Source organism: Corythoichthys intestinalis, chromosome 11 (genome assembly GCF_030265065.1).
Source record: "Corythoichthys intestinalis isolate RoL2023-P3 chromosome 11, ASM3026506v1, whole genome shotgun sequence".
In the NCBI taxonomy this organism is placed as follows: Eukaryota; Metazoa; Chordata; class Actinopteri; order Syngnathiformes; family Syngnathidae; genus Corythoichthys; species Corythoichthys intestinalis.
The window spans coordinates 14,754,237-14,773,051 of record NC_080405.1 but is presented as its reverse complement, the minus strand read 5'-3'; the positions used below and the strand labels follow the sequence as shown (position 1 = coordinate 14,773,051).

Genomic DNA, 18,815 nt, shown 5'->3' with positions numbered 1-18,815 from the left:
TATCTTGGCCAGAGAGATTAAGCAATGTTGCTTTCGCCTTTAAACGTCTGTGCTGAGTGATCATCACACACTAAATGTAACCGGTAGCGTTAGCGTAGCATTCACGTTAGCATTAGGCTGCGAGCATCCTCTTAAACTCTCGGACTACTTTTTTACATACAGTTCATGGCGTCCAGGACGGTAAAAGTCATTGAAAATAATGTACTGTTTTCCTGCTGAGTGTGTATTATCACCAAATGTGCGTTGTCCTAGTGGATACAATATGTGCTCGTCTGTCATTGTTCATTACAAATAGTTGGACACCTTTATTTATTTATTTATTTATTTATTTGTTTGTTTTTGGGTGAAATGTTATAAAGCTAGGCGAAATTAGTCTTGAGTTTTCGTCAACAAAAACTAGACAGAGACAAACACATTTTGAGATGACTAAAATATGACTAAGACTAATAGGTATTATCGTCCAAAAGACTAAGAGTAAGACGAAAATTAATAGGGCTGCCAAAAACAACACTGCTCCTGGCGAACCATAATGTTAAAGCCAACAAACCTTTAACGATTAGAGAACTTATCATGCCTGCGACCAAGGATATTTGCCGTCAAGTTTTAGGAGAGGGCGCTGTTAAAAAAAAAAGGTTTATTCAGCGTCTGGTTAGTTTCATTTTTACTGGACTTAACGTTCATTTTTAGCCACGTCGTGTTATTTTATATTTACAGTAATATTCTGCCATACATTGCCGGTCCATTAAAAAGAGGCCCACATCGCACCGGTCCGTGATGCAAAAAGGTTGAGGACCACTGCTCTAAGTCACAAACAGGCCAAAATAAAGAATAACGCGAACAATCTTGAACACGCCTATTGTCTTTCAAATGGTTGAGTGGCATGTCAAGGCCAAAAGTGAAATTACTTGTAGTGTGCCTTTATCTGGATCTTTGTCAAAATTAAATGGGTTACTGCAAGGCCTGTATGCCACCGCTCATTAAAGATCATTTTTCTGTCGTGTCATCCTGCCTGACTGCCTCACTATCAAAACCAGAGCAACTTTCCTGGACATTAGAATCATCAAACCGCAACAATTTAATGAATCACTTTTATCAAACATTTCACAAAATAAATCGTAAATGTACCAAATATTTAAAGAAATGTACCTGGTTGATTTCATCCATCCCGTTACTGGCAAATTCAAACACTAGTTCATTGGGCTGCGCTGCGGTGGTCATGGTGGTGACCACACTGGCTCCTTCTCCACACGGACAGCGCCCCCTACAGAGCTCTGAAGTGGACGATCAGGGCAGAAAGTGGCCTCTTAGTCTTTTTAGGACCCCTGAGCAGAGATTCAGAGGATCAGCCTGGACCTGCTGGAAGCAGCCTGGTCCCGCTCGGGATCCAAGTGGAGCATCTATACCTGAAAAAAGAAGAAAAGACAGAATGAGATCATGGGATTTGTTTAGAAACTACAATTTCAGTGTGAAAGTGAGTCAGCATTAAAATCACACCCAAACAATTTCAAACAAAACTGATGCTGTAAATCTCCACCTCTGTTGTCGTTCTGGCGGAGTCGTGCAGAATCTCGTTGATAATGTATCTAGATTTTTTTAGACAATCACGTGAAAATGTTGAGGTCATTTAAGTAGTCTTACAAATAAATTTTAAATAAATAAATAAATAAAGCTATATTCCTGAAGAAAGCATGTCAGCCATGGAGGTAAATCTGTAGTCTGATTTCCACATATTCGTGTGCTTAAAGTCATTCTATTGTTTTATTTGTTGCATCATTCATAGGTTCTAAGGCCTTTGAAAAAGAGTTTTAAAGATGACAGTTATTTCTTTTCATGAAGCACTAAAGGCATTCTGTACAGTCAATCTTTTTTTATTTTTATTTTTTTGATGCAGGGACTTTGATGTGGATAATTAGTGCTGGTAGTCTTTACTCGTGCAACTTGGGAGGCATTTCTGTTTAATCATAGTGTGCAATTGTAAATGATAACAATTAAGGTCAACTTGAAAGAAATAAGGTTTGGGAACACCAAGATGCATTTTATGTTTTTTCTAAATTTCAATAAAAAAAAAAGTCACTTTGGAATGTCAATCAATCAATCGAATTTATTTCTATAGACCTTTACAAAAACCCGAAAGCTCCACAAAGTGCTTTACAACAACGATATAGTTCACAATAAATAAAAGGCAGGAAAGTTTTATACAATGACATTGAGAGCGAGAAAAAACGAAAACAAAAACAACACATAGCGATAAGAGTCAAAACAACAAATAAAACAATAAAACAGATGAAATCCAAAGCATTAAAACTCTTTAGAAATAAAATCAGGCTACACTAGTCTGGATAAAAGGCGAGTCTAAAAAAAGTGGGTCTTTAACTGTGATTTAAAAACGGCTAGATTCTTAATGGTGCGGATTTCAGGAGCAGGCTGTTCCACAATCTGGGGGCAGCAACTGCAAAAGGTCAATCTGGTGACTGACCCCAATCATCTCACTGTTTAAGTCTCGACCTTGGAACTTGCAAAAGAAGTTGGCCGGTAGAACGAAAAGCCCTGCCAGATTTACAGAGGGTTAAAATATCTGACAAATAAGAAGGAGCCAGGGCATTAATAGAATTAAAATCAAACAGTAAGTTTGAGATCAATTCTAAAATTTACTGGAAGCCACCGGTTAAAAATCGAGCAGCAGCATTTTGAACGACGTGCAAACGATAGAGGACTTTGGAAGAACAGCATAAAGTGCATTGCAGTAGTCAAGTGTTGAGCTGATAAAGGCATGAATTGCTTTTTCAAGGTCGTGGCGACTAAGGAAAGGCTTCACCTTGGCCAAGAGACAGAGCTGGAAAAAACTTGCTCTTACAACAGAACTAATCTGTTTTTCAAAGTTGAGCCTTCTATCGAATATCACTCCGAGATTTTTAACGTGTGTCTTAAAAAAGGGAGCTAGGACAATGCCTAGTTAGGCTCAAGGGCATTCATCATGGACGGTGTGCCAAAAGTAATATATTCATGTTTTGCTCTCGTTATGATGTAATAAGTTTTGTGCTAGCCACTGCTTTACTTCGGAAATGGACTCCGTCAATTTAGTGAGAGCAATTTATTCGTTGGGTCTCATGGACAAATACAGCTGCAGGTCATCAGCATAAAAATGATAAGGGGTATTATATTTTTTATATAACTGATCCTAAAGGTAGCAGATAAAGTGCAAACAGAACAGGCCCTAAAATAGAGCCTTGTAGCACCCCGCAAGACAGAGGAATTTGTGAGGAGGAAAATTCTCCAATGATTACCAAGAAGATGCTATGTTCCAGGTATGGCCTAAACCAGGGGTGTCCAAACTTTTTGCAAAGGGGGCCAGATTTGGGGTGGTAAAAATGTGGGGGGGCAGATTTGGGGTGGTAAAAATGTGGGGGGCCGACCTTGGCTGACGTCCTTTACGTAGAACAATATATTTAGGCAACATTTAGCAAGCCATTCAGTGTGTCACATTTGCTTTATTATTTTTTTTAATGAATAATTTCAACAATCTCGCAACTAGCCTTTGCGGCGTTCTCTTTCGACTCTCGGGCTTTTGCGAAATACTACTGCTGTGAAATTAAACTAGCTTCAAGTTGCTTCAATTTCTCGCTGCGTATCTTCGCTGTAATCTTGTCGTACATGTCAGCGTGTCTTGTTCGGTAATATCGCCTCACATTGAAATCTTTAAAAACAGCGACTCTCTCTTTGCAAATGAGGCAAGACACAGTTGTTGCGTATTTTAGTGAAGAAATAGTCCAATTTCCACCTATCCTTGAAGCGTCGGCCGTCACAGTCAACTTTTTTTTGTTGATTGTCGCCATTTTAGAAAATTGGAAGTAGAGGGTCACACGGAGTAATGTTGCTTAGCCCTTAAATACATGCAACATGAAACAATTATCAGAGAATCCCAAAATTTGAAAAATAAGGTCCTAATAAAACCTTTTTTTCAAATTTGTTAAAAGAAAAGTCAAAATGAATATGTGTAATAAGTGCTCTAATATCTATAACCCATGCTAAATCATGTTTTTTCTTAACCTACAGATGCATGTGTTGACTTGCATCCATCATTTTGTTTTTTCCAAAATTCTAAATTAGTCTGAAAATCATGAAATTTGAGGTGTATCAAATGTGATACATTTGGCAAGAAAGGGTTAAAGTGCTGCTGCCTTTTAGTGGGTAAATGAGGAGCAGCATTTCGTGTGTAAGCTACTTCATATGCTGGTTGCAGTACTGCTGACCAATTTATTAAGTCTGTGTGCGGGCCAGATGTTAGTGATTTTATGAAAGAGGCTGAGGGCCGGATGACATTTGACCACGGGCCACATTTGGCCCCCGGGCCGGACTTCGGACATGGCTGTCCTAAACCATTGTACAGCGTTACCACGGATACCTATGACGTGCTCTAAATGAGATACAAGGACAGTATGTACTAGTATATATCAACTGTAAACGCCAACTGTGGTAAGATACAGAAAGATCTCATAAATGCAAAATGGTCTTGCCGCCCTCATTAATTATTCTTAGAGGTAGAATACAACTCAACAATTGTTGAAAGAAAGAAATTCACCCCCGGTCAGTTGTCATGAAGTATTTATGTCACCATTCAGTCCAAATTTAAAGCTTGAACCAAGGCTTTAAAGAAGTTAATTTTGATGGTGATATCGGGCAGTTAATAATGGGAGTTTCAATGTAAACTGATGCTTTCTGAAACCAGAGGAGGCAGGCCCAGTGGCCAATGTCCATTACAGCAGACGTTTTCGAGCTTTATTTTGAAACACGCAAGGACTGGCTTTGTTTTGGACGTGCATGGATTTCACCTCACAGTAACGATATAATTTAAAATTGGGATTGAATTTATTGAGTTTGACTTAAATGTGCAAAATTAGTGTCAGAATCTGTGTGCTGGCAGTTAATGATCAATGTCAGCCCATCCAGTTAAAATAGATTAGACATCTATCACTGTCAATGGCAACGAATTAGTAAATTGACCCTAATGAGACCTTCATAATCATTTAACAATTCACAGTGAAACTCGCTCACTGGCAGCATGTTTCATTTCATGAGCCACATCAGGCTTGAATGAAGCCTCCAGCACACGCAGACAAGCTGTGATGCTACACTGGATACCCTCGGGCTGCTACTGGAGTGGTTGTAGGGGGGTTGATACACACAGGCAGGTTTCAGTGCAGGAGGACAGGAGTGGCATGAGTGGGTTGAAGAATTAATAGTGCCAAAGGCCACACACACACGCCCACGCACACAAACATCCGTCACAGGGACCAAAGGCAGGTCTGTCTCACATATACACGCGCACACACAAACCATGCTTTTCCCACTGCTGCGGGGCAGAGAATATTTGCTTTGAACTGTCTTTGTGAACGTTGCAGGTCCAAGGTGGAGTCACAAAAGGAGGGTGACGGACTGGAAAGGTCTACAGGCATGGAAAAGCATGCAAACAGAGTTGTAAAGTGTGTTTGGGAGTGAGGAGGGATCGAAGAGTTACAGAGATAAAGAGAAGACCTCCTTTTGTCTACACTAACAAATATGCATGTCATCTGAAGCTGTTCCCTAACTAGATCTAGTGTGCTTACTTGAGGTTTTGTTCAATGAGTGAAAGAAGGTAAATTAACTCAATAAACTCAACAATAAAGTCAACATTTATGACTAGCCTTGTCCCGAGCCGATCACGTGATCGGAAATCGGGCCGATCACGTCATTTTTCACAGGATGGGAATCGGGTGAAAAGGGTTTTCAAAATAATATATATATATACAGTAAAATATATATTAGGGCTGTCAAACGATTAAAATTTTTAATCGAGTTAATTACAGCTTAAAAATTAATTAATCGTAATTAATCGCAATTAATCGCAATTCAAACCATCTCTAAAGTATGCCATAATTTTCTGTAAATTATTGTTGGAATGGAAAGACAAGACACAAGACGGATATATACATACAACATACTGTACATAAGTGCTGTATTTGTTTATTATAACAATAAATCCACAAATGGCATTATTAACATTCTTTCTGTTTAAGTGATCCACGGATAGTAAGACTTGTAGTTCATAAAAGATAAATGTTATTGTTACAAGTTATAGTAATTTTGTACTAAAACTAGGGCTGTCAAACGATTAAATGTTTTAATCGAGTTAATTACAGCTTAAAAATTAATTAATCGTAATTAATCCCAATTAATCGCAATTCAAACCATCTATAAAATATGCCATATTTTTCTGTAGATTATATATATATTCTGTAAAATAATTTGTTGGAATGGAAAGATAAGACACAAGATGGATATATACATTCAAATACTTTTTCCAAAGCTAGACAGCTAGTGAACGACGTCTTAATAATGAGACTTCTTCCTTTTTCATCTGATTTATTAATAAAATGGCCTCAAACCATTGTCCTCTAGACCGTAGTGAAACTACAAAAAAAAAGTACACAAGCATTGCATTAGCAACAACGGTAGCTTAGCACGCTATACAGGTTCACTAAACATAAACAAAAAGCGTCTCATACAAAAAATATAACATTTCGCTTACTAACATAATATGTACATTCTTTACAACAACCACACTTACGGACAAATCTTGTCCAAGGATCATATAAGCACAACATTACAACGTAGGCGTCAGCCCGAGCCGTCGTGCAGCCATATTGAACTAGCAAGAAAGCAATAAACCATGTTGCAAAGCGACCACAAGAGTTCGCTGTTAGACAGCACAAAAAACCTTGCTGTAAAACTTACCAAAAGGCAGAATACTGTCTGAGCAGGACATGTGCGTTAATTGCGTCAAATATTTTAACGTGATTAATTTAAAAAATTAATTACCGCGCGTTAACGCGATAATTTTGACAGCCCTTATATATATATATATATATATATATACACAGAATTTCTGCCTAACGCTCCTACAGGCTCTCACTCTCTCTCCTGCTGCTTTTCTTGGGCCACGTCGAAACGTAGCAAGGTAGTTCGCAAAAATAACTTTTTCTACGGTTTGGCCTATCATCCACATGCAAACGCACATTTAGGGCATTGAAAATGAGGGTTCTTAAAAACTCGGACCAAAGTGAAAATGTGTGATTTCTGCGTTTTTAGCGCCATCATATGGACACTGATAACACGAAGATTTAACTGTGGAAACGTCACTGTCTGAGACAAATGAGACCAATGTTTACATTTGGAGTCAACATGGATACCTTTGCATTGGGTTTAAATCTAATTATTAGACAGGTGCTCGTCTTGTATTACCGGTACTCCATATTGAGGAGCACATGCAAAGGACGGGATTACGGAAAATTATTTTTCGTGCATTGTTATAAATGTACCGTAATTTTCAGACTATAAGCCGCTACTTTTTTCCTTCATTTTGAATCCCGCAGTTTATAGTCCAGTGCGGCTTATTTTTTTTTATTTATTTGGGTTAATCGGTAACACTTTATTTTACAGCGGCGTCATAAGACTGTCATAAGACCGTCAGAATTTTGACATGACACTATCATGGGCATTACTGATTGCTGATGACAGATGTCATTAAGTGTCATCTGGCAAATTATGTCACTTACTCCATTTACGTTCATCTCGGATCTTTTACATCCATTCAAAAGTAAGATAGTTTGCCGGATACCACTAAATGACATCTGTTATAAGCATTCATTAATGCTCATGATAGTTTCATGTCATAATTATGATTGTGTAATGACCGTCTTTTGGCGTCACAGTCAAATAAAGTGTTCCCATAACTAGCACATAATGAGACAACTGGAACAGTAACTGACAAAATAATTAGCACAGAATATGAATTTTGATTGTTATTTACATCTGTAGTGCTGCCCTGCATGCTAGGAGGCATGTTGGATAACAAGAGTATTGACAGCAGGTGGCAGCAGAGGTTGACTGTCTCCCCCAAGGGAGCGGTTATGGCCAAATGAAGTTTCTTGAAGCAATGAAGTCTTGCAGCCAATTGGTTCAAAGCTTTATGGTTGTTAATTTGGTTTTATGACAGACACTTATAATACTGTGAGGACAGCTGCGGCTTCTAGTCCAGAGCGGCTTATCTATGAACAAATGCTGTTTTCATGTCAAATTTGTTGGGTGGTGGTTTATAATCAGGTGCGCCTCATAGTTCGAAAATTACGGTTCTTACGGTACTTTAAAAAAAAAAAAAAAAAAACCCTGCTAGGTGTAGACGTGCCGGTTTTTAAAAAAAATAAAAAAATAAAACCCTGCTAGGTGTAGACATGCCTTTGTCAGCAGGCAGCTCGAGTTTGTTAGTTAAAGTTATGAGTGATTGACAGGTTTGTAACTTTGATCTGGCGAATGAAGGCTCTGTAGCTCTATGATCAAAGACACAGATGTGTCAATCATCATTTAGCTTGTTATACAGTAGCAGTAGTGTGCCAGGGCAAATCATTGTGCAAGTGAGAGGCTGTTCTCAGCAGCGTTAGCGTCATACCGTGAGTGAATTTGAGTGGACTCACTTATTGAAGCATTTAATAAAGAGAAGCATTTTATGAAGGCGGCACGGTGGGACAGTAACATGTTTCAAACATTTATTTCAAAAACAAAAACTTTTTTCGGTATCAGATCAAGACTTGGTATCGGCAGATTCTCAAAATACTGTAGGTGACTGACTCGGACTTGGGTACAAAAATATGCGATCAGGACATCCCAATTTGTGACACTTGCGTGATTTGTTTGGCAAAGGATTCTTTTAATTTGACAATTTTAAACAAAATGTGGTGAAATCAAATGTGGAAATGCCATTTTTGCCTTTTTTTAAAGAAAATTCTGTTGTCCAGCTGGTCTTTTCCAGGCATAATTTGGAAAACCAGCATTGATGTCCTGGTTTATCCTCAAGATGTCTTTAACTAAAAATAAGAAAGTACCGTCAGGTCCATAAATATTTGAACATTGACACAATTTTCATCACTTCAGCTCTGCAACACACCCCAATGAAATGAAACAATCAGAAGTGCTTACATACATAGTTTGACCTTTTGGTGGTATTTGCCTCTAAATCAGATGAATAGTCGCAACACGTTTTCCAAAAGCAATTGAACAAACAAACAAAATCATTTGCAGTCAAAGACACCCTTAAGTTTGGAACACAGAAATCACAACTTGCTGGATTTTATCAATGTTGATGGCCTGTCAGGATTCTGCTGCAATCCAATGAATTTCAAACATTTGGCTGAATATGAGCATCAAACATTATCCAAAACACTTCATTATTTGGCTTTTGTTTTTTTCAGCAGTCACACTCACATTAACAATAAATACAAGGAATCCGGTTCCATTGGCAGCCATAAATGCCCACGCCATGGAACAACTCCACGGGTAATTGTTCCAGGCCTCCTCTCCCAGTAATAATGGTTTGGATGTCTATTACCGTCAGTGGCAGCCTATACGTTGACTAATTCACTGCCAGCTCTTCCAGTAAATATATATTTGATGACTGCGAGTGGGTTAATGTGCACAAATCTGTCTAAAAGTTGAACATTTTGTTTGCAATAGAAATATGCTTCCTGCCGAAAGAATAGTAATATAAAGCTAATTGGTTTACTTTTTGAACATCTTGGCGTGAAAAGTGGTGTGCCCTACTGGCAAAAGTGGAGCTCTGGTTGTTTGTAAAATATGTGTGTACTATGTGTTCCATGAAAACATTAATTCACATATCTTTTTTACCACTTATCCTCACAAGGGGGGATGAGGATACTTGAGTCTATCCCAGCTTACTATGAGGCAGGGTACACCCTGAACTGATTGCCAGCCAATCACAGGGCACACAGACAAAGCCCAGGAGTGAACCTTTGATTTTAGAACTGTGAGGCAGACGTGCTAACCACTCACCCACCATGCCGCACGCTTGAAAACATGATGTGGAAAATTGGAAAAGGCAGCTTTGTTAGCGAAAGAAGAAGCTTCACCTCATAGCTGGTACATGATGGGCTGGTGTTTTAAAGGGAACCTCGGACTTAAAGTCTTGTAGGCTCTATTAAGCCACAATTGTTCTCTTTTACTAAAATATGTTATTAGAAACACTTAAAATATTGCCATTGATTTAAAAATCTATAATATTTAGTATGTTTTGACCTACGGAGAGCACCATGTTTTATGCGCACAATGGACGCGCGGGGTGATTACGTAGTTTTTCACTGTCACGAGACCAACACTACCTGTGTTCTGCAATTCCTTCGACGCAGCGAGACGTCCAATACATTTGCACATCGGTTAAAAGTGGCGAGTACTTACAAGTTGTGTTTTTATTGAGTCTTTTATTACCTTTTCATTGCCTCAAAATGCTTTTGCATGTGCTTCCTTGTCATACTTTTAAGCATTGTTTTCTTGTGGTAGCTTTAAAGCAGATAGTTGCTCTGTTCACCATATTAGTCACGTTGCATATTTAAACTACCCTTATTTGATATTACTACGTTTAAGTATTTTCCTAAGGCATCTTTAGTATGTTCTGTACGCAACCAAACAAAACAAGCTGAAAGCACATAGTAGTACTTTGGGTGTTAAATTCGCCTTTTAGGATGTTTCACTGGTGTAACATTTTGGCAGAACATAGGTTTTGTCATATTCTCGTCTCGTCTCATCCTGCCTTTCCTGTTCATTTTGCTTTTGCTGCTCGTTTTGTGAAAAATCAACAGTGTTGTCATGCTAATTAATGTTCATCTCGGGTTCAAATTAAAAGGGTTGAACAGATGACATGTTTATGTCGCTAGAGTCATACTCTGGAAGCCTGGCAGTGTAAACCAGTGACGTCACCGCCCTGTGACGTCAACAACAATGGCGACCTAGTAGTTAAACTAATTTTACAAATTGTATAAAAACAAAAACATCAAGAGGGGTTTTAATATCAAAGTATTTTAACTCATAATACCGTTTATCTTTCAAGAACTACAAGTCTTTCTATCCGTGGATCCCCTTAAAAACCTGAAATGATTTGTTTGAGTCTGACCAGAATTTAAACATTGAGTCAGAAATTGGAACACTTCTGGTCTTATTAGTATGACAATTCAACACACTAGTGGAACAACTCAACCTGACCGGCAGGTGGAACCACTGTGTCTTATTGGTAACATTTTTCCAAATTCCCCTCCATTATTCATTGTATGACGTATTTGAAAACTAGTGGTACAACTGGTGAGTTAAAATTCTGCCACGCATATAAACCAGTGAAATATTACGACACTGCACAGTTACACAGTTTTCAAATGCTCAAACAGATTTACTTGCCACCCCTTAAATACATAAACTTGTATGACATGACAATTGATGCTACGAATGCCATTAGTTCTCTTAATCGTGGTGACAAAAAGCATATTAGCACATGGACCCTAAGCAGGTTATAAGCGATATTCAATGCAGTAAATGCTAGAACAGCATTTCATATGTGTATGTTTCCCAGCCAGTTGGCATGGTGCTAGCTCCGAGCAAGGCGGCCATTAGCGAGAGGCGGGCTCCACATTATCCTGCACACATGACAACAGCTGCCTTGTCCTAACAAAGAGGCCAAGCTGCTGCGTCATGAAGAGACAAGGAATAAGAAGTGAAGGAGGCCAAAGGGAGGAGTGGTGCCGGGATGTTCGGCAATGCGTAATAGCTCCCAAAGTAAATAGAGTGCTGGGTGGGACCCGAGCTTTTTAAAAGCGTGATTAGAGAAGCAGATGACACAAAAGCGTCCAAGCATGTCATCTGGAATGTAAAGTCGGCTGAACACACGCTCCGAATTATGCCGCTAAAAATCAAATGGCGGGCAAATGCCTTGTCACCCATATGTTGAAGGGATTGTTCGTACAGTCAAGTTTGCAGTCATGGGAATTGGGTGTGTTTGTTTGCAGGATTACACAAAAACAATACGACCCATCCGGATGAAAGCTTGCGGAAAGGTGGCACATGTCAAGCAATAACCACCTGTAGCTCACCCTACAGTAAAGTAACATCACTATTTATGAGTTTATCACATGATTTATTTGTTTTGAAATAATTCATTTCATACATTTTATATATTTTTTATATCCAGGAAGGACTCAGGGTTGAGCCGCTACTCCTCCGCGTTGAGAGGTGGCTGGGGCATCGATTCAGATGGATGGATACTGTATATATTTTATCAGGTTTGCTTATTGTATATTATTTTATTTACAATATTCATTTATTTCCTCATTTTATTTTTTATTTTATTTTCGTCATTTTATTTTTTATGTTTAATGATTTTATTTGCCCAGGATTTTGTATCTGTTTTTTATTTGTTAAATTATTGCATCTTTGTATCATTGTATTATTAGGTTTGTTTATGATGATGTGCTTCATTTCCTGTAAACGATTTATTTCATTTATTATTATTTATTATTATTCATTTTATTTGTCTAAGATTCGATACATAGTATTGGGCTTGTTTTTGTTAACTTTCTGTATATGTTCTTTTACAAATGAAGTGTTTTTTTTTAAATCTATTTCATTATATTGTTGATTATAATTTTTTGTTTTTTTATAAGGTCTGTTCATTAATTCCACTAAACGGTTTTATTTAAAATATTTATTCATTTGATTCTTTATATAGTATTTGTCAAAATGTATTCTATTCAGATGAGATTTTAGAGATTATCATGTATGTAGGGCTGCGGCTATCGATTATTTGGGTAGTCGATTCATCAATGAACTAGTTAGTTCAAATAATCGAGTAATCGGATGAAGAACATAAAAAAAAAAAAAAAAAAAAAAAAATTTAACCTGAACTGAGCCTCAAACGATTTAAAAAAAATAAAAAATAAAATAAGACCTATGTACGACAAAAGAACAATTGGCTAACTTACATAGCAAAAGTCCGCTAGCTTAAATGCTATAAAGGTTTTTTTTTTTCCCAATGTAAAATGAGGCAGAATAGAGGGCTAAACTAAATCTAGCTAAATCACAACATAATTATATTCAACATCTTTATCTTCCAATCGTTCAACTTGAACTCACACATCCAAAAGTCAAAGGTGTGCATCGACAACAAAACAGGGAACAGTCATTTTATTTCAATTGTTTGTAATTGCTGTTGACTGACAGGTTTTCTACTCAAGATTATCAGCAGTTGCAGAGCTATAAATAGACCAAAATCTCGTCAGCTGCTGCCATTGTAAACTTCCCATAACCGACAAGCACACCAGGACTGATAGCCTCCAGCCAATTTAATTTAACGGAGCACTGATTTAACGGAAGCAAACACCAAGAATAAGTGAGGAAATTGTTCCAATCTGTTTGAAGCTAATGGTAATCTAGATTTAAGAGTGTTTAGGTTGAATTGATTGTATGGAGGCCTTTTTGGAAGATGTGATGCAGAGATCGAGGCGGAGTACGCAGCAAACGGCGTCTGGCTCCACACCGAACAGCGAGTGTTGTTTGCCAGTTGCAACAACAACCAATTAAAGTCAGGATGCAGTGCATGAACAAATAGAACGTTCCCAGAAGGCCCTACATGCCCCCCGAACACACACAATATTTTTTTTCTTTATTCTCCTCAGCTGAGCTCATTGTTGACCATTAAAGGAGACAATTTAAGACAGCAGAATGACTGCGCAATGACTCACTTTGCATGTGGTGAGTGCAAACATTGTGACATACAAGAGGGAACGATGGAACTGCAGGGCAAAACCCCATTTATCAGCCACTTTCAGCCCAGACTACATCAAAAAAAAAAAAAAGGCTGATTTTCTAGAACCATTTTTAGGACATTGGCTATATGAAACAAAAGGCTTTCACTCTTCCCTTTAATGTTTTCTTCTCCAAAAGATACCAATACAACACTTGTAACACATAACCTAGCTAGAGGAGCATATAACATATTAGCTTAACTATTCCAGGAAAAATTACAGTACTTACTAGTAGTAAATTAGAAATAAATTACAATTCCATATTCATTTGTATTATACTCATTGTTCATTTTAAAAGTATTGCAGCAATGATCATGCAGTCATAGCCATAATAAATTGTTACATTATTGTAAGGCTGTTCGCTCTAATTTTTCATGTGTCTGAGGAGAAACAAAAGTTCCCTGAGAACACTGTGGACCACAGTGAGCAACATCAGATGTGTACAGGGTGGCCACACACCAGTATCACGCCTGTTCAAAACCTTGGATCAGAGCAATTTACATGGCTTACTTAAAGAATGAAACTACAGTAGCATTTTTTATTAGTTTACTTTTAATTTAATGTATTTGGCCTACTTAAAATGAAAAATACCAAAATCTCGTTGTTCATAAGATGTGTACAACGTTATATGTTAGAGGCCTGCTTTAAACATAGGAAGGGTCGTGCTTTGGCCTGGGTAAGGTTCAGTTGTGGCATGGGTAAGTTAATAAATAAAACATAATGAACAACCACAATCGCAGTACAGTATATCAAACTCAAACATTAGAACCGTTCGGACAGTGGGAACCTCTTGGTACCTCACGATATGATACGATTTGCGATACAACGCTCGCGATAACGATGATCTGACGATATGGCGATACAACGATTATCGATACATTGGTCAGGAAATCATTCTAGGATATTCTACAATCAATTATTAACCCTTGAGAGTCGAAGGACGCGCCGGCGCGTCCTCAGCGCACGTCGTCTTTGAAGCGCCCTCACGTTTTAATTACGTCACCCACATGCTGTTGGATGGTCTCGTTTTAAAGTGCGGAAGTTGCGGTTTACTCTCGTTATTACTCTCGTTATTATTTGAAGTCAATCGACCAACTAAAACGTGAGATATTGTCATTTAAGTTTTATAGTTTTATTGTCCTCTCAAAAAAACATTAAAACGCTGCATGGATCATTTGTTTATGTCTATATTTCCATAATTTCTTGTCCTTTTTCAAAACGGAAGCTCCATGAAAAAAACACAAATCAAACGGACCCTTTCGAAGTCACAGTGGAAGCACAAATTGCGTTTTTTTTTTTTGTTAAATATACGGTAACTGCCGTGCGAGGTTCCACCGAACGAGAGGGAGGAGTGTTCTGAAGCAGCGAGGTGGCGAGCGACGGCCGTTTGGATCGAGCAGCGACTTTGTGTGACTTTGAGAATGAACGGAAAACTAAATTTAGCGCAAGCAATTGGGCTTTTTGATCAACTTGAGGAAGAGGATGGTCCAAATTCGTCATCATCGTCTTCTTCGGAAGAGTCCTCGCGTGATGATAGTGACGGATTTGAACACGTGGGTGACGCCATCGACGAGCACAAGTAAGCCAACTCACTTTTTTTTTTTTTTTTTTAAATTATGCTGAAAAAGTTTCTTTTGAAAGTTTCTTTTGATATTGCAAGACAAAGTTAATTTTGATGCAATATAAGTGTGTGTTTGTGTATATAATAATAAAATGCATATCAGATCAAAGTCGTACGTGCACTGTGTGTATCCCAGGCAGGAATGTATAATTTGTGGTGTTCTTCTTTCTGTATGAAGATTAGGGGTGTAGCACATATTCAGCTATGGTATTCTTTCTATTGTCATAATATAGATTTCCATGATTATTTATTGCTGTATATATTTTTATTTTATACTTTATTATTTTCATAAATACTGCCTTTTTTCATGTACATTTATAGTGACAATGAAAGTAAAGTGAAATGAAAATGGAAGGGTGGAAAGAGGACCGACACCCCATGGAAGTGTGGACTGTGTGATGTAGCCCTGTGTCTAATTCCAGGACGAAACTGCTTTTCAGAGTGGCATGCCTGAAAAAAAATTAAACTTGTTTATTGTAAATTATTTTTTTTTCCAATGTTATATATTTATTTTTTCCCCCCACAATCAGTCTTCTCAATTTGTGTATATAAATGTGTGTTCAAGAAGCTTGATTGTGTGTACATAGTTTTCATCAGGTGATGGGCCGCAATACCTAAACTCATAAAGAGATGGCCTCTAAACACTTTTTGTGTCAGATGGTATATATTTTTTCACTGTTCTTCACTGTTTGGTCTGCTGTATATAACCTGTTTTGACTAGAGCATGTATAAAGGCAAAAAACGCCTATGGCTATACCTGTTGTTTATGTTGAATTGTCAAATATAAGACTATTTATTCTAAAAATTTTTTGGTTGAATGTTCATCCTAACATGTTGAATAAATATTACAAAGTTTCAAAACGGTTCGTTACGCATGTTTGGTTGTCAATTGGACATCAATATTAAAAATTTTGACAAAACGATTTTGGAATTTTTGGTCTTTTTGGGCCCAAAATGATGATTTATAATTGGTCAGTGAAGGAAACAACAGTTTGGACATGAAGTTCAAGGTGTCACAAAAAAAGGGACCAAACCAGGCCATCGTAAACAATTCTTTCTTTGAAATATAAAGGCAACTTCAAAGGCATGCAAAATCAGACAAAATAGGCCCAGACCTTAAAGGGTTAAACAGTAAAAACACGCTTTTTCTGTGAATTGGAATGAGTTTAGCACTAGTAGACATCCAATACATTTGAAGTGGGAGGGTGGCAGTGAATGAACGCCATCCCTCCCACTTCAAACGGATTGAAGGTCTATGGCAGGTAATGGCAGCCAATGAGGTAATTTTGGGCCATTTAAGGTCATTTATCTGTTGATTTTCAGTTACTTCCTGTTGATTTTGGGGTATTTTATGGGTCTCTTCCTGTTTATTTTGAGTTACAGAACAGGAAATGACCTGGGATTCATCCAAATGAATAGGAATGAATACTCAAACTCAACAGAAAATGACTGTAAATGCCCTAAAATGAACAGCAAGTGACCTGTAAATGCGCTGAAAATTTGGACAGAATGACTGTGAATGTTCTGGTTTCGAATGAACGCACGTTCCCAGTCTAAATGGATTAGGCGTCGAGCACCGTCAATGCAGCCTCAGAGTTGACTGACACACTATTATGGTGGAAGATTTTGGTAGCAACTTGTTGGTTCATTGTTTTTTTTTTTTTAAGACATCGACACCTTTTCAAAATGATATCTCGATTCTTGGCAGGAGCATATCAATAACCTTTTGGGATACAAAGTATCACAATATATCACCATTTCGATATTTTGTCACACACCTAATAAGGACACTCAAGATTCCTATTCTCCGTGTCTGAGTGGCTACACTGCAAAAACACACCTCCTTAAAACTAGTTAAATTCCCTTGTTTTCAGTGTAAATAGATAGTTACAGACAAGGGACAATAATTAATACTGTAGCGCTTGCAAAGATTGGCAGAGGAATGTTGCTTCAGTAAATCAATGGGAGCGTCGCGTTGCCGAATGAAACGCACCAATAGGAGTGTTGCGTTGCCGTATCAATAGCACCAATAGGAGCATCGCGTTGCCGTATTGAACGCACCAATAGGAGCGTCACGTTGCCGTATCGAAGGCACTAATAGGAGCGTCGCATTGCCGTATCGAACACACCAATAGGAGACACATCACTGCGGCGCTGACTAGTACTGCAACGATTAACTTGAGTATTCGATTAGAAAATATTATTCGGATTAAATTTTGTTGCTTTGAGTATTCGTTTAATTAAAGTGGCGTCGTAATGTTTATTTTGAAAGTTTGCATTTAGTTTTATTGATTAGGGTGGATACACTGCCCTCTGGTCTGGCTCTTTTCACATGGCTGAATCCAACTGCTCCCTGTTAAGACCAACATAAGCTAAGTTTTTGTTTGAGCTAATGTTTTTTTTAATGCATTCATAATTTAGTTTATAGATATATTTAGCCATTTTTTGTGGGAATATGTGTCTGAACCATTTGTTAAGAGCATTGTAAAAAAAAATTAGCATTTTATAGCATTTAAACTAGCGGACTTTTTCTATGTAAGTTAGCCAATTGTTCTTTTGTTGTACATAGATCCTCATTTTTTTTAAAAAGTTATACCATTTGAAGCTCAGCTCAGGTATTTTAATATTTCATGTCCTTTATCCGATTACTCGATTATTCGAACTAACTACTCCATTGATTAATCGACTACTAAAATATTCGATAGCTGCAGCCCTAGCACTGACAAACAGTAGTCCTATTGACGGTTCAATACGTTGCTGTTGAATTATATGTCGTGCGCTGCATAGATTTTCTGGTGCGCTGAATATATGCAAGCAGTGCGCGAGTGCGCACGCGCGCAGCTTAGAGCGAACATTGGCTGTGGGCATAACATACATTGCCTGACATTGACAACAACAGATGCTGAATTCATTTAAAGTGGGAGAATTGGCTGTGAATCCGTGTTGTTTTCGTCAACGATGATTATAACGAAAATATTTCGTCAGCGAACAATTTTTTTCATGACGATGACATCCTGATGACGTGCTGAAAACGTGTCTTGGGACACTAAAACATAACGAGATGGGACAACTGGTGAGTTAAAATTCTGCCACCACACATATAAACCAGTGAAATATTACCACACTTCACAGTTACACAGTTTTCAAATGCTCAAACAGATGTACTTGCCACACCTTAACTACATAAACTTGTATGACATGACAATTGATGCTACGAATGCCGTTAGTTCTCTTAATCGCGGTGACAAAAAGCATAATAGCACATGGACCTTAAGCAGGTTATAAGCGATATTCAATACAGTAAATGCTAGAACAGTATTTCATATGTGTATGTTTTCCAGCCAGTTGGCATGGTGCTAGCTCCGAGCAAGGCGGCCATCAGCTTAGAGGGAACATTGGCTGTGGGCATAACTTACATTGCCTGACATTGACAACAATAGAAGCTGAATTCATTTAAAGCGGGAGAAATGGCTGTGAATCAGTGTTGTTTTCGTCAACGATGACAATCACGAAAATATTTCGTC

General features: G+C 37.9%; 1 protein-coding gene across 5 annotated transcripts in view; it reads right to left on the bottom strand.

The window, feature by feature from the left end:
* Positions 1–18,815, bottom strand: part of elf1 (E74-like ETS transcription factor 1) — a 119,028-nt gene that overhangs the window by 31,048 nt on the left and 69,165 nt on the right. For 4 of the 5 annotated variants that reach the window (XM_057849418.1, XM_057849415.1, XM_057849417.1 and 1 more), the window contains one exon: positions 1,147–1,403. In XM_057849418.1, coding sequence (XP_057705401.1) covers positions 1,147–1,218 — 72 coding nt within the window. In that variant the 5' untranslated portion in view covers positions 1,219–1,403. Of the gene's footprint in view, positions 1–1,146; positions 1,404–1,534; positions 1,914–18,815 lie in introns of those variants that run through there. The other variant, XM_057849419.1, reaches the window with a different exon arrangement.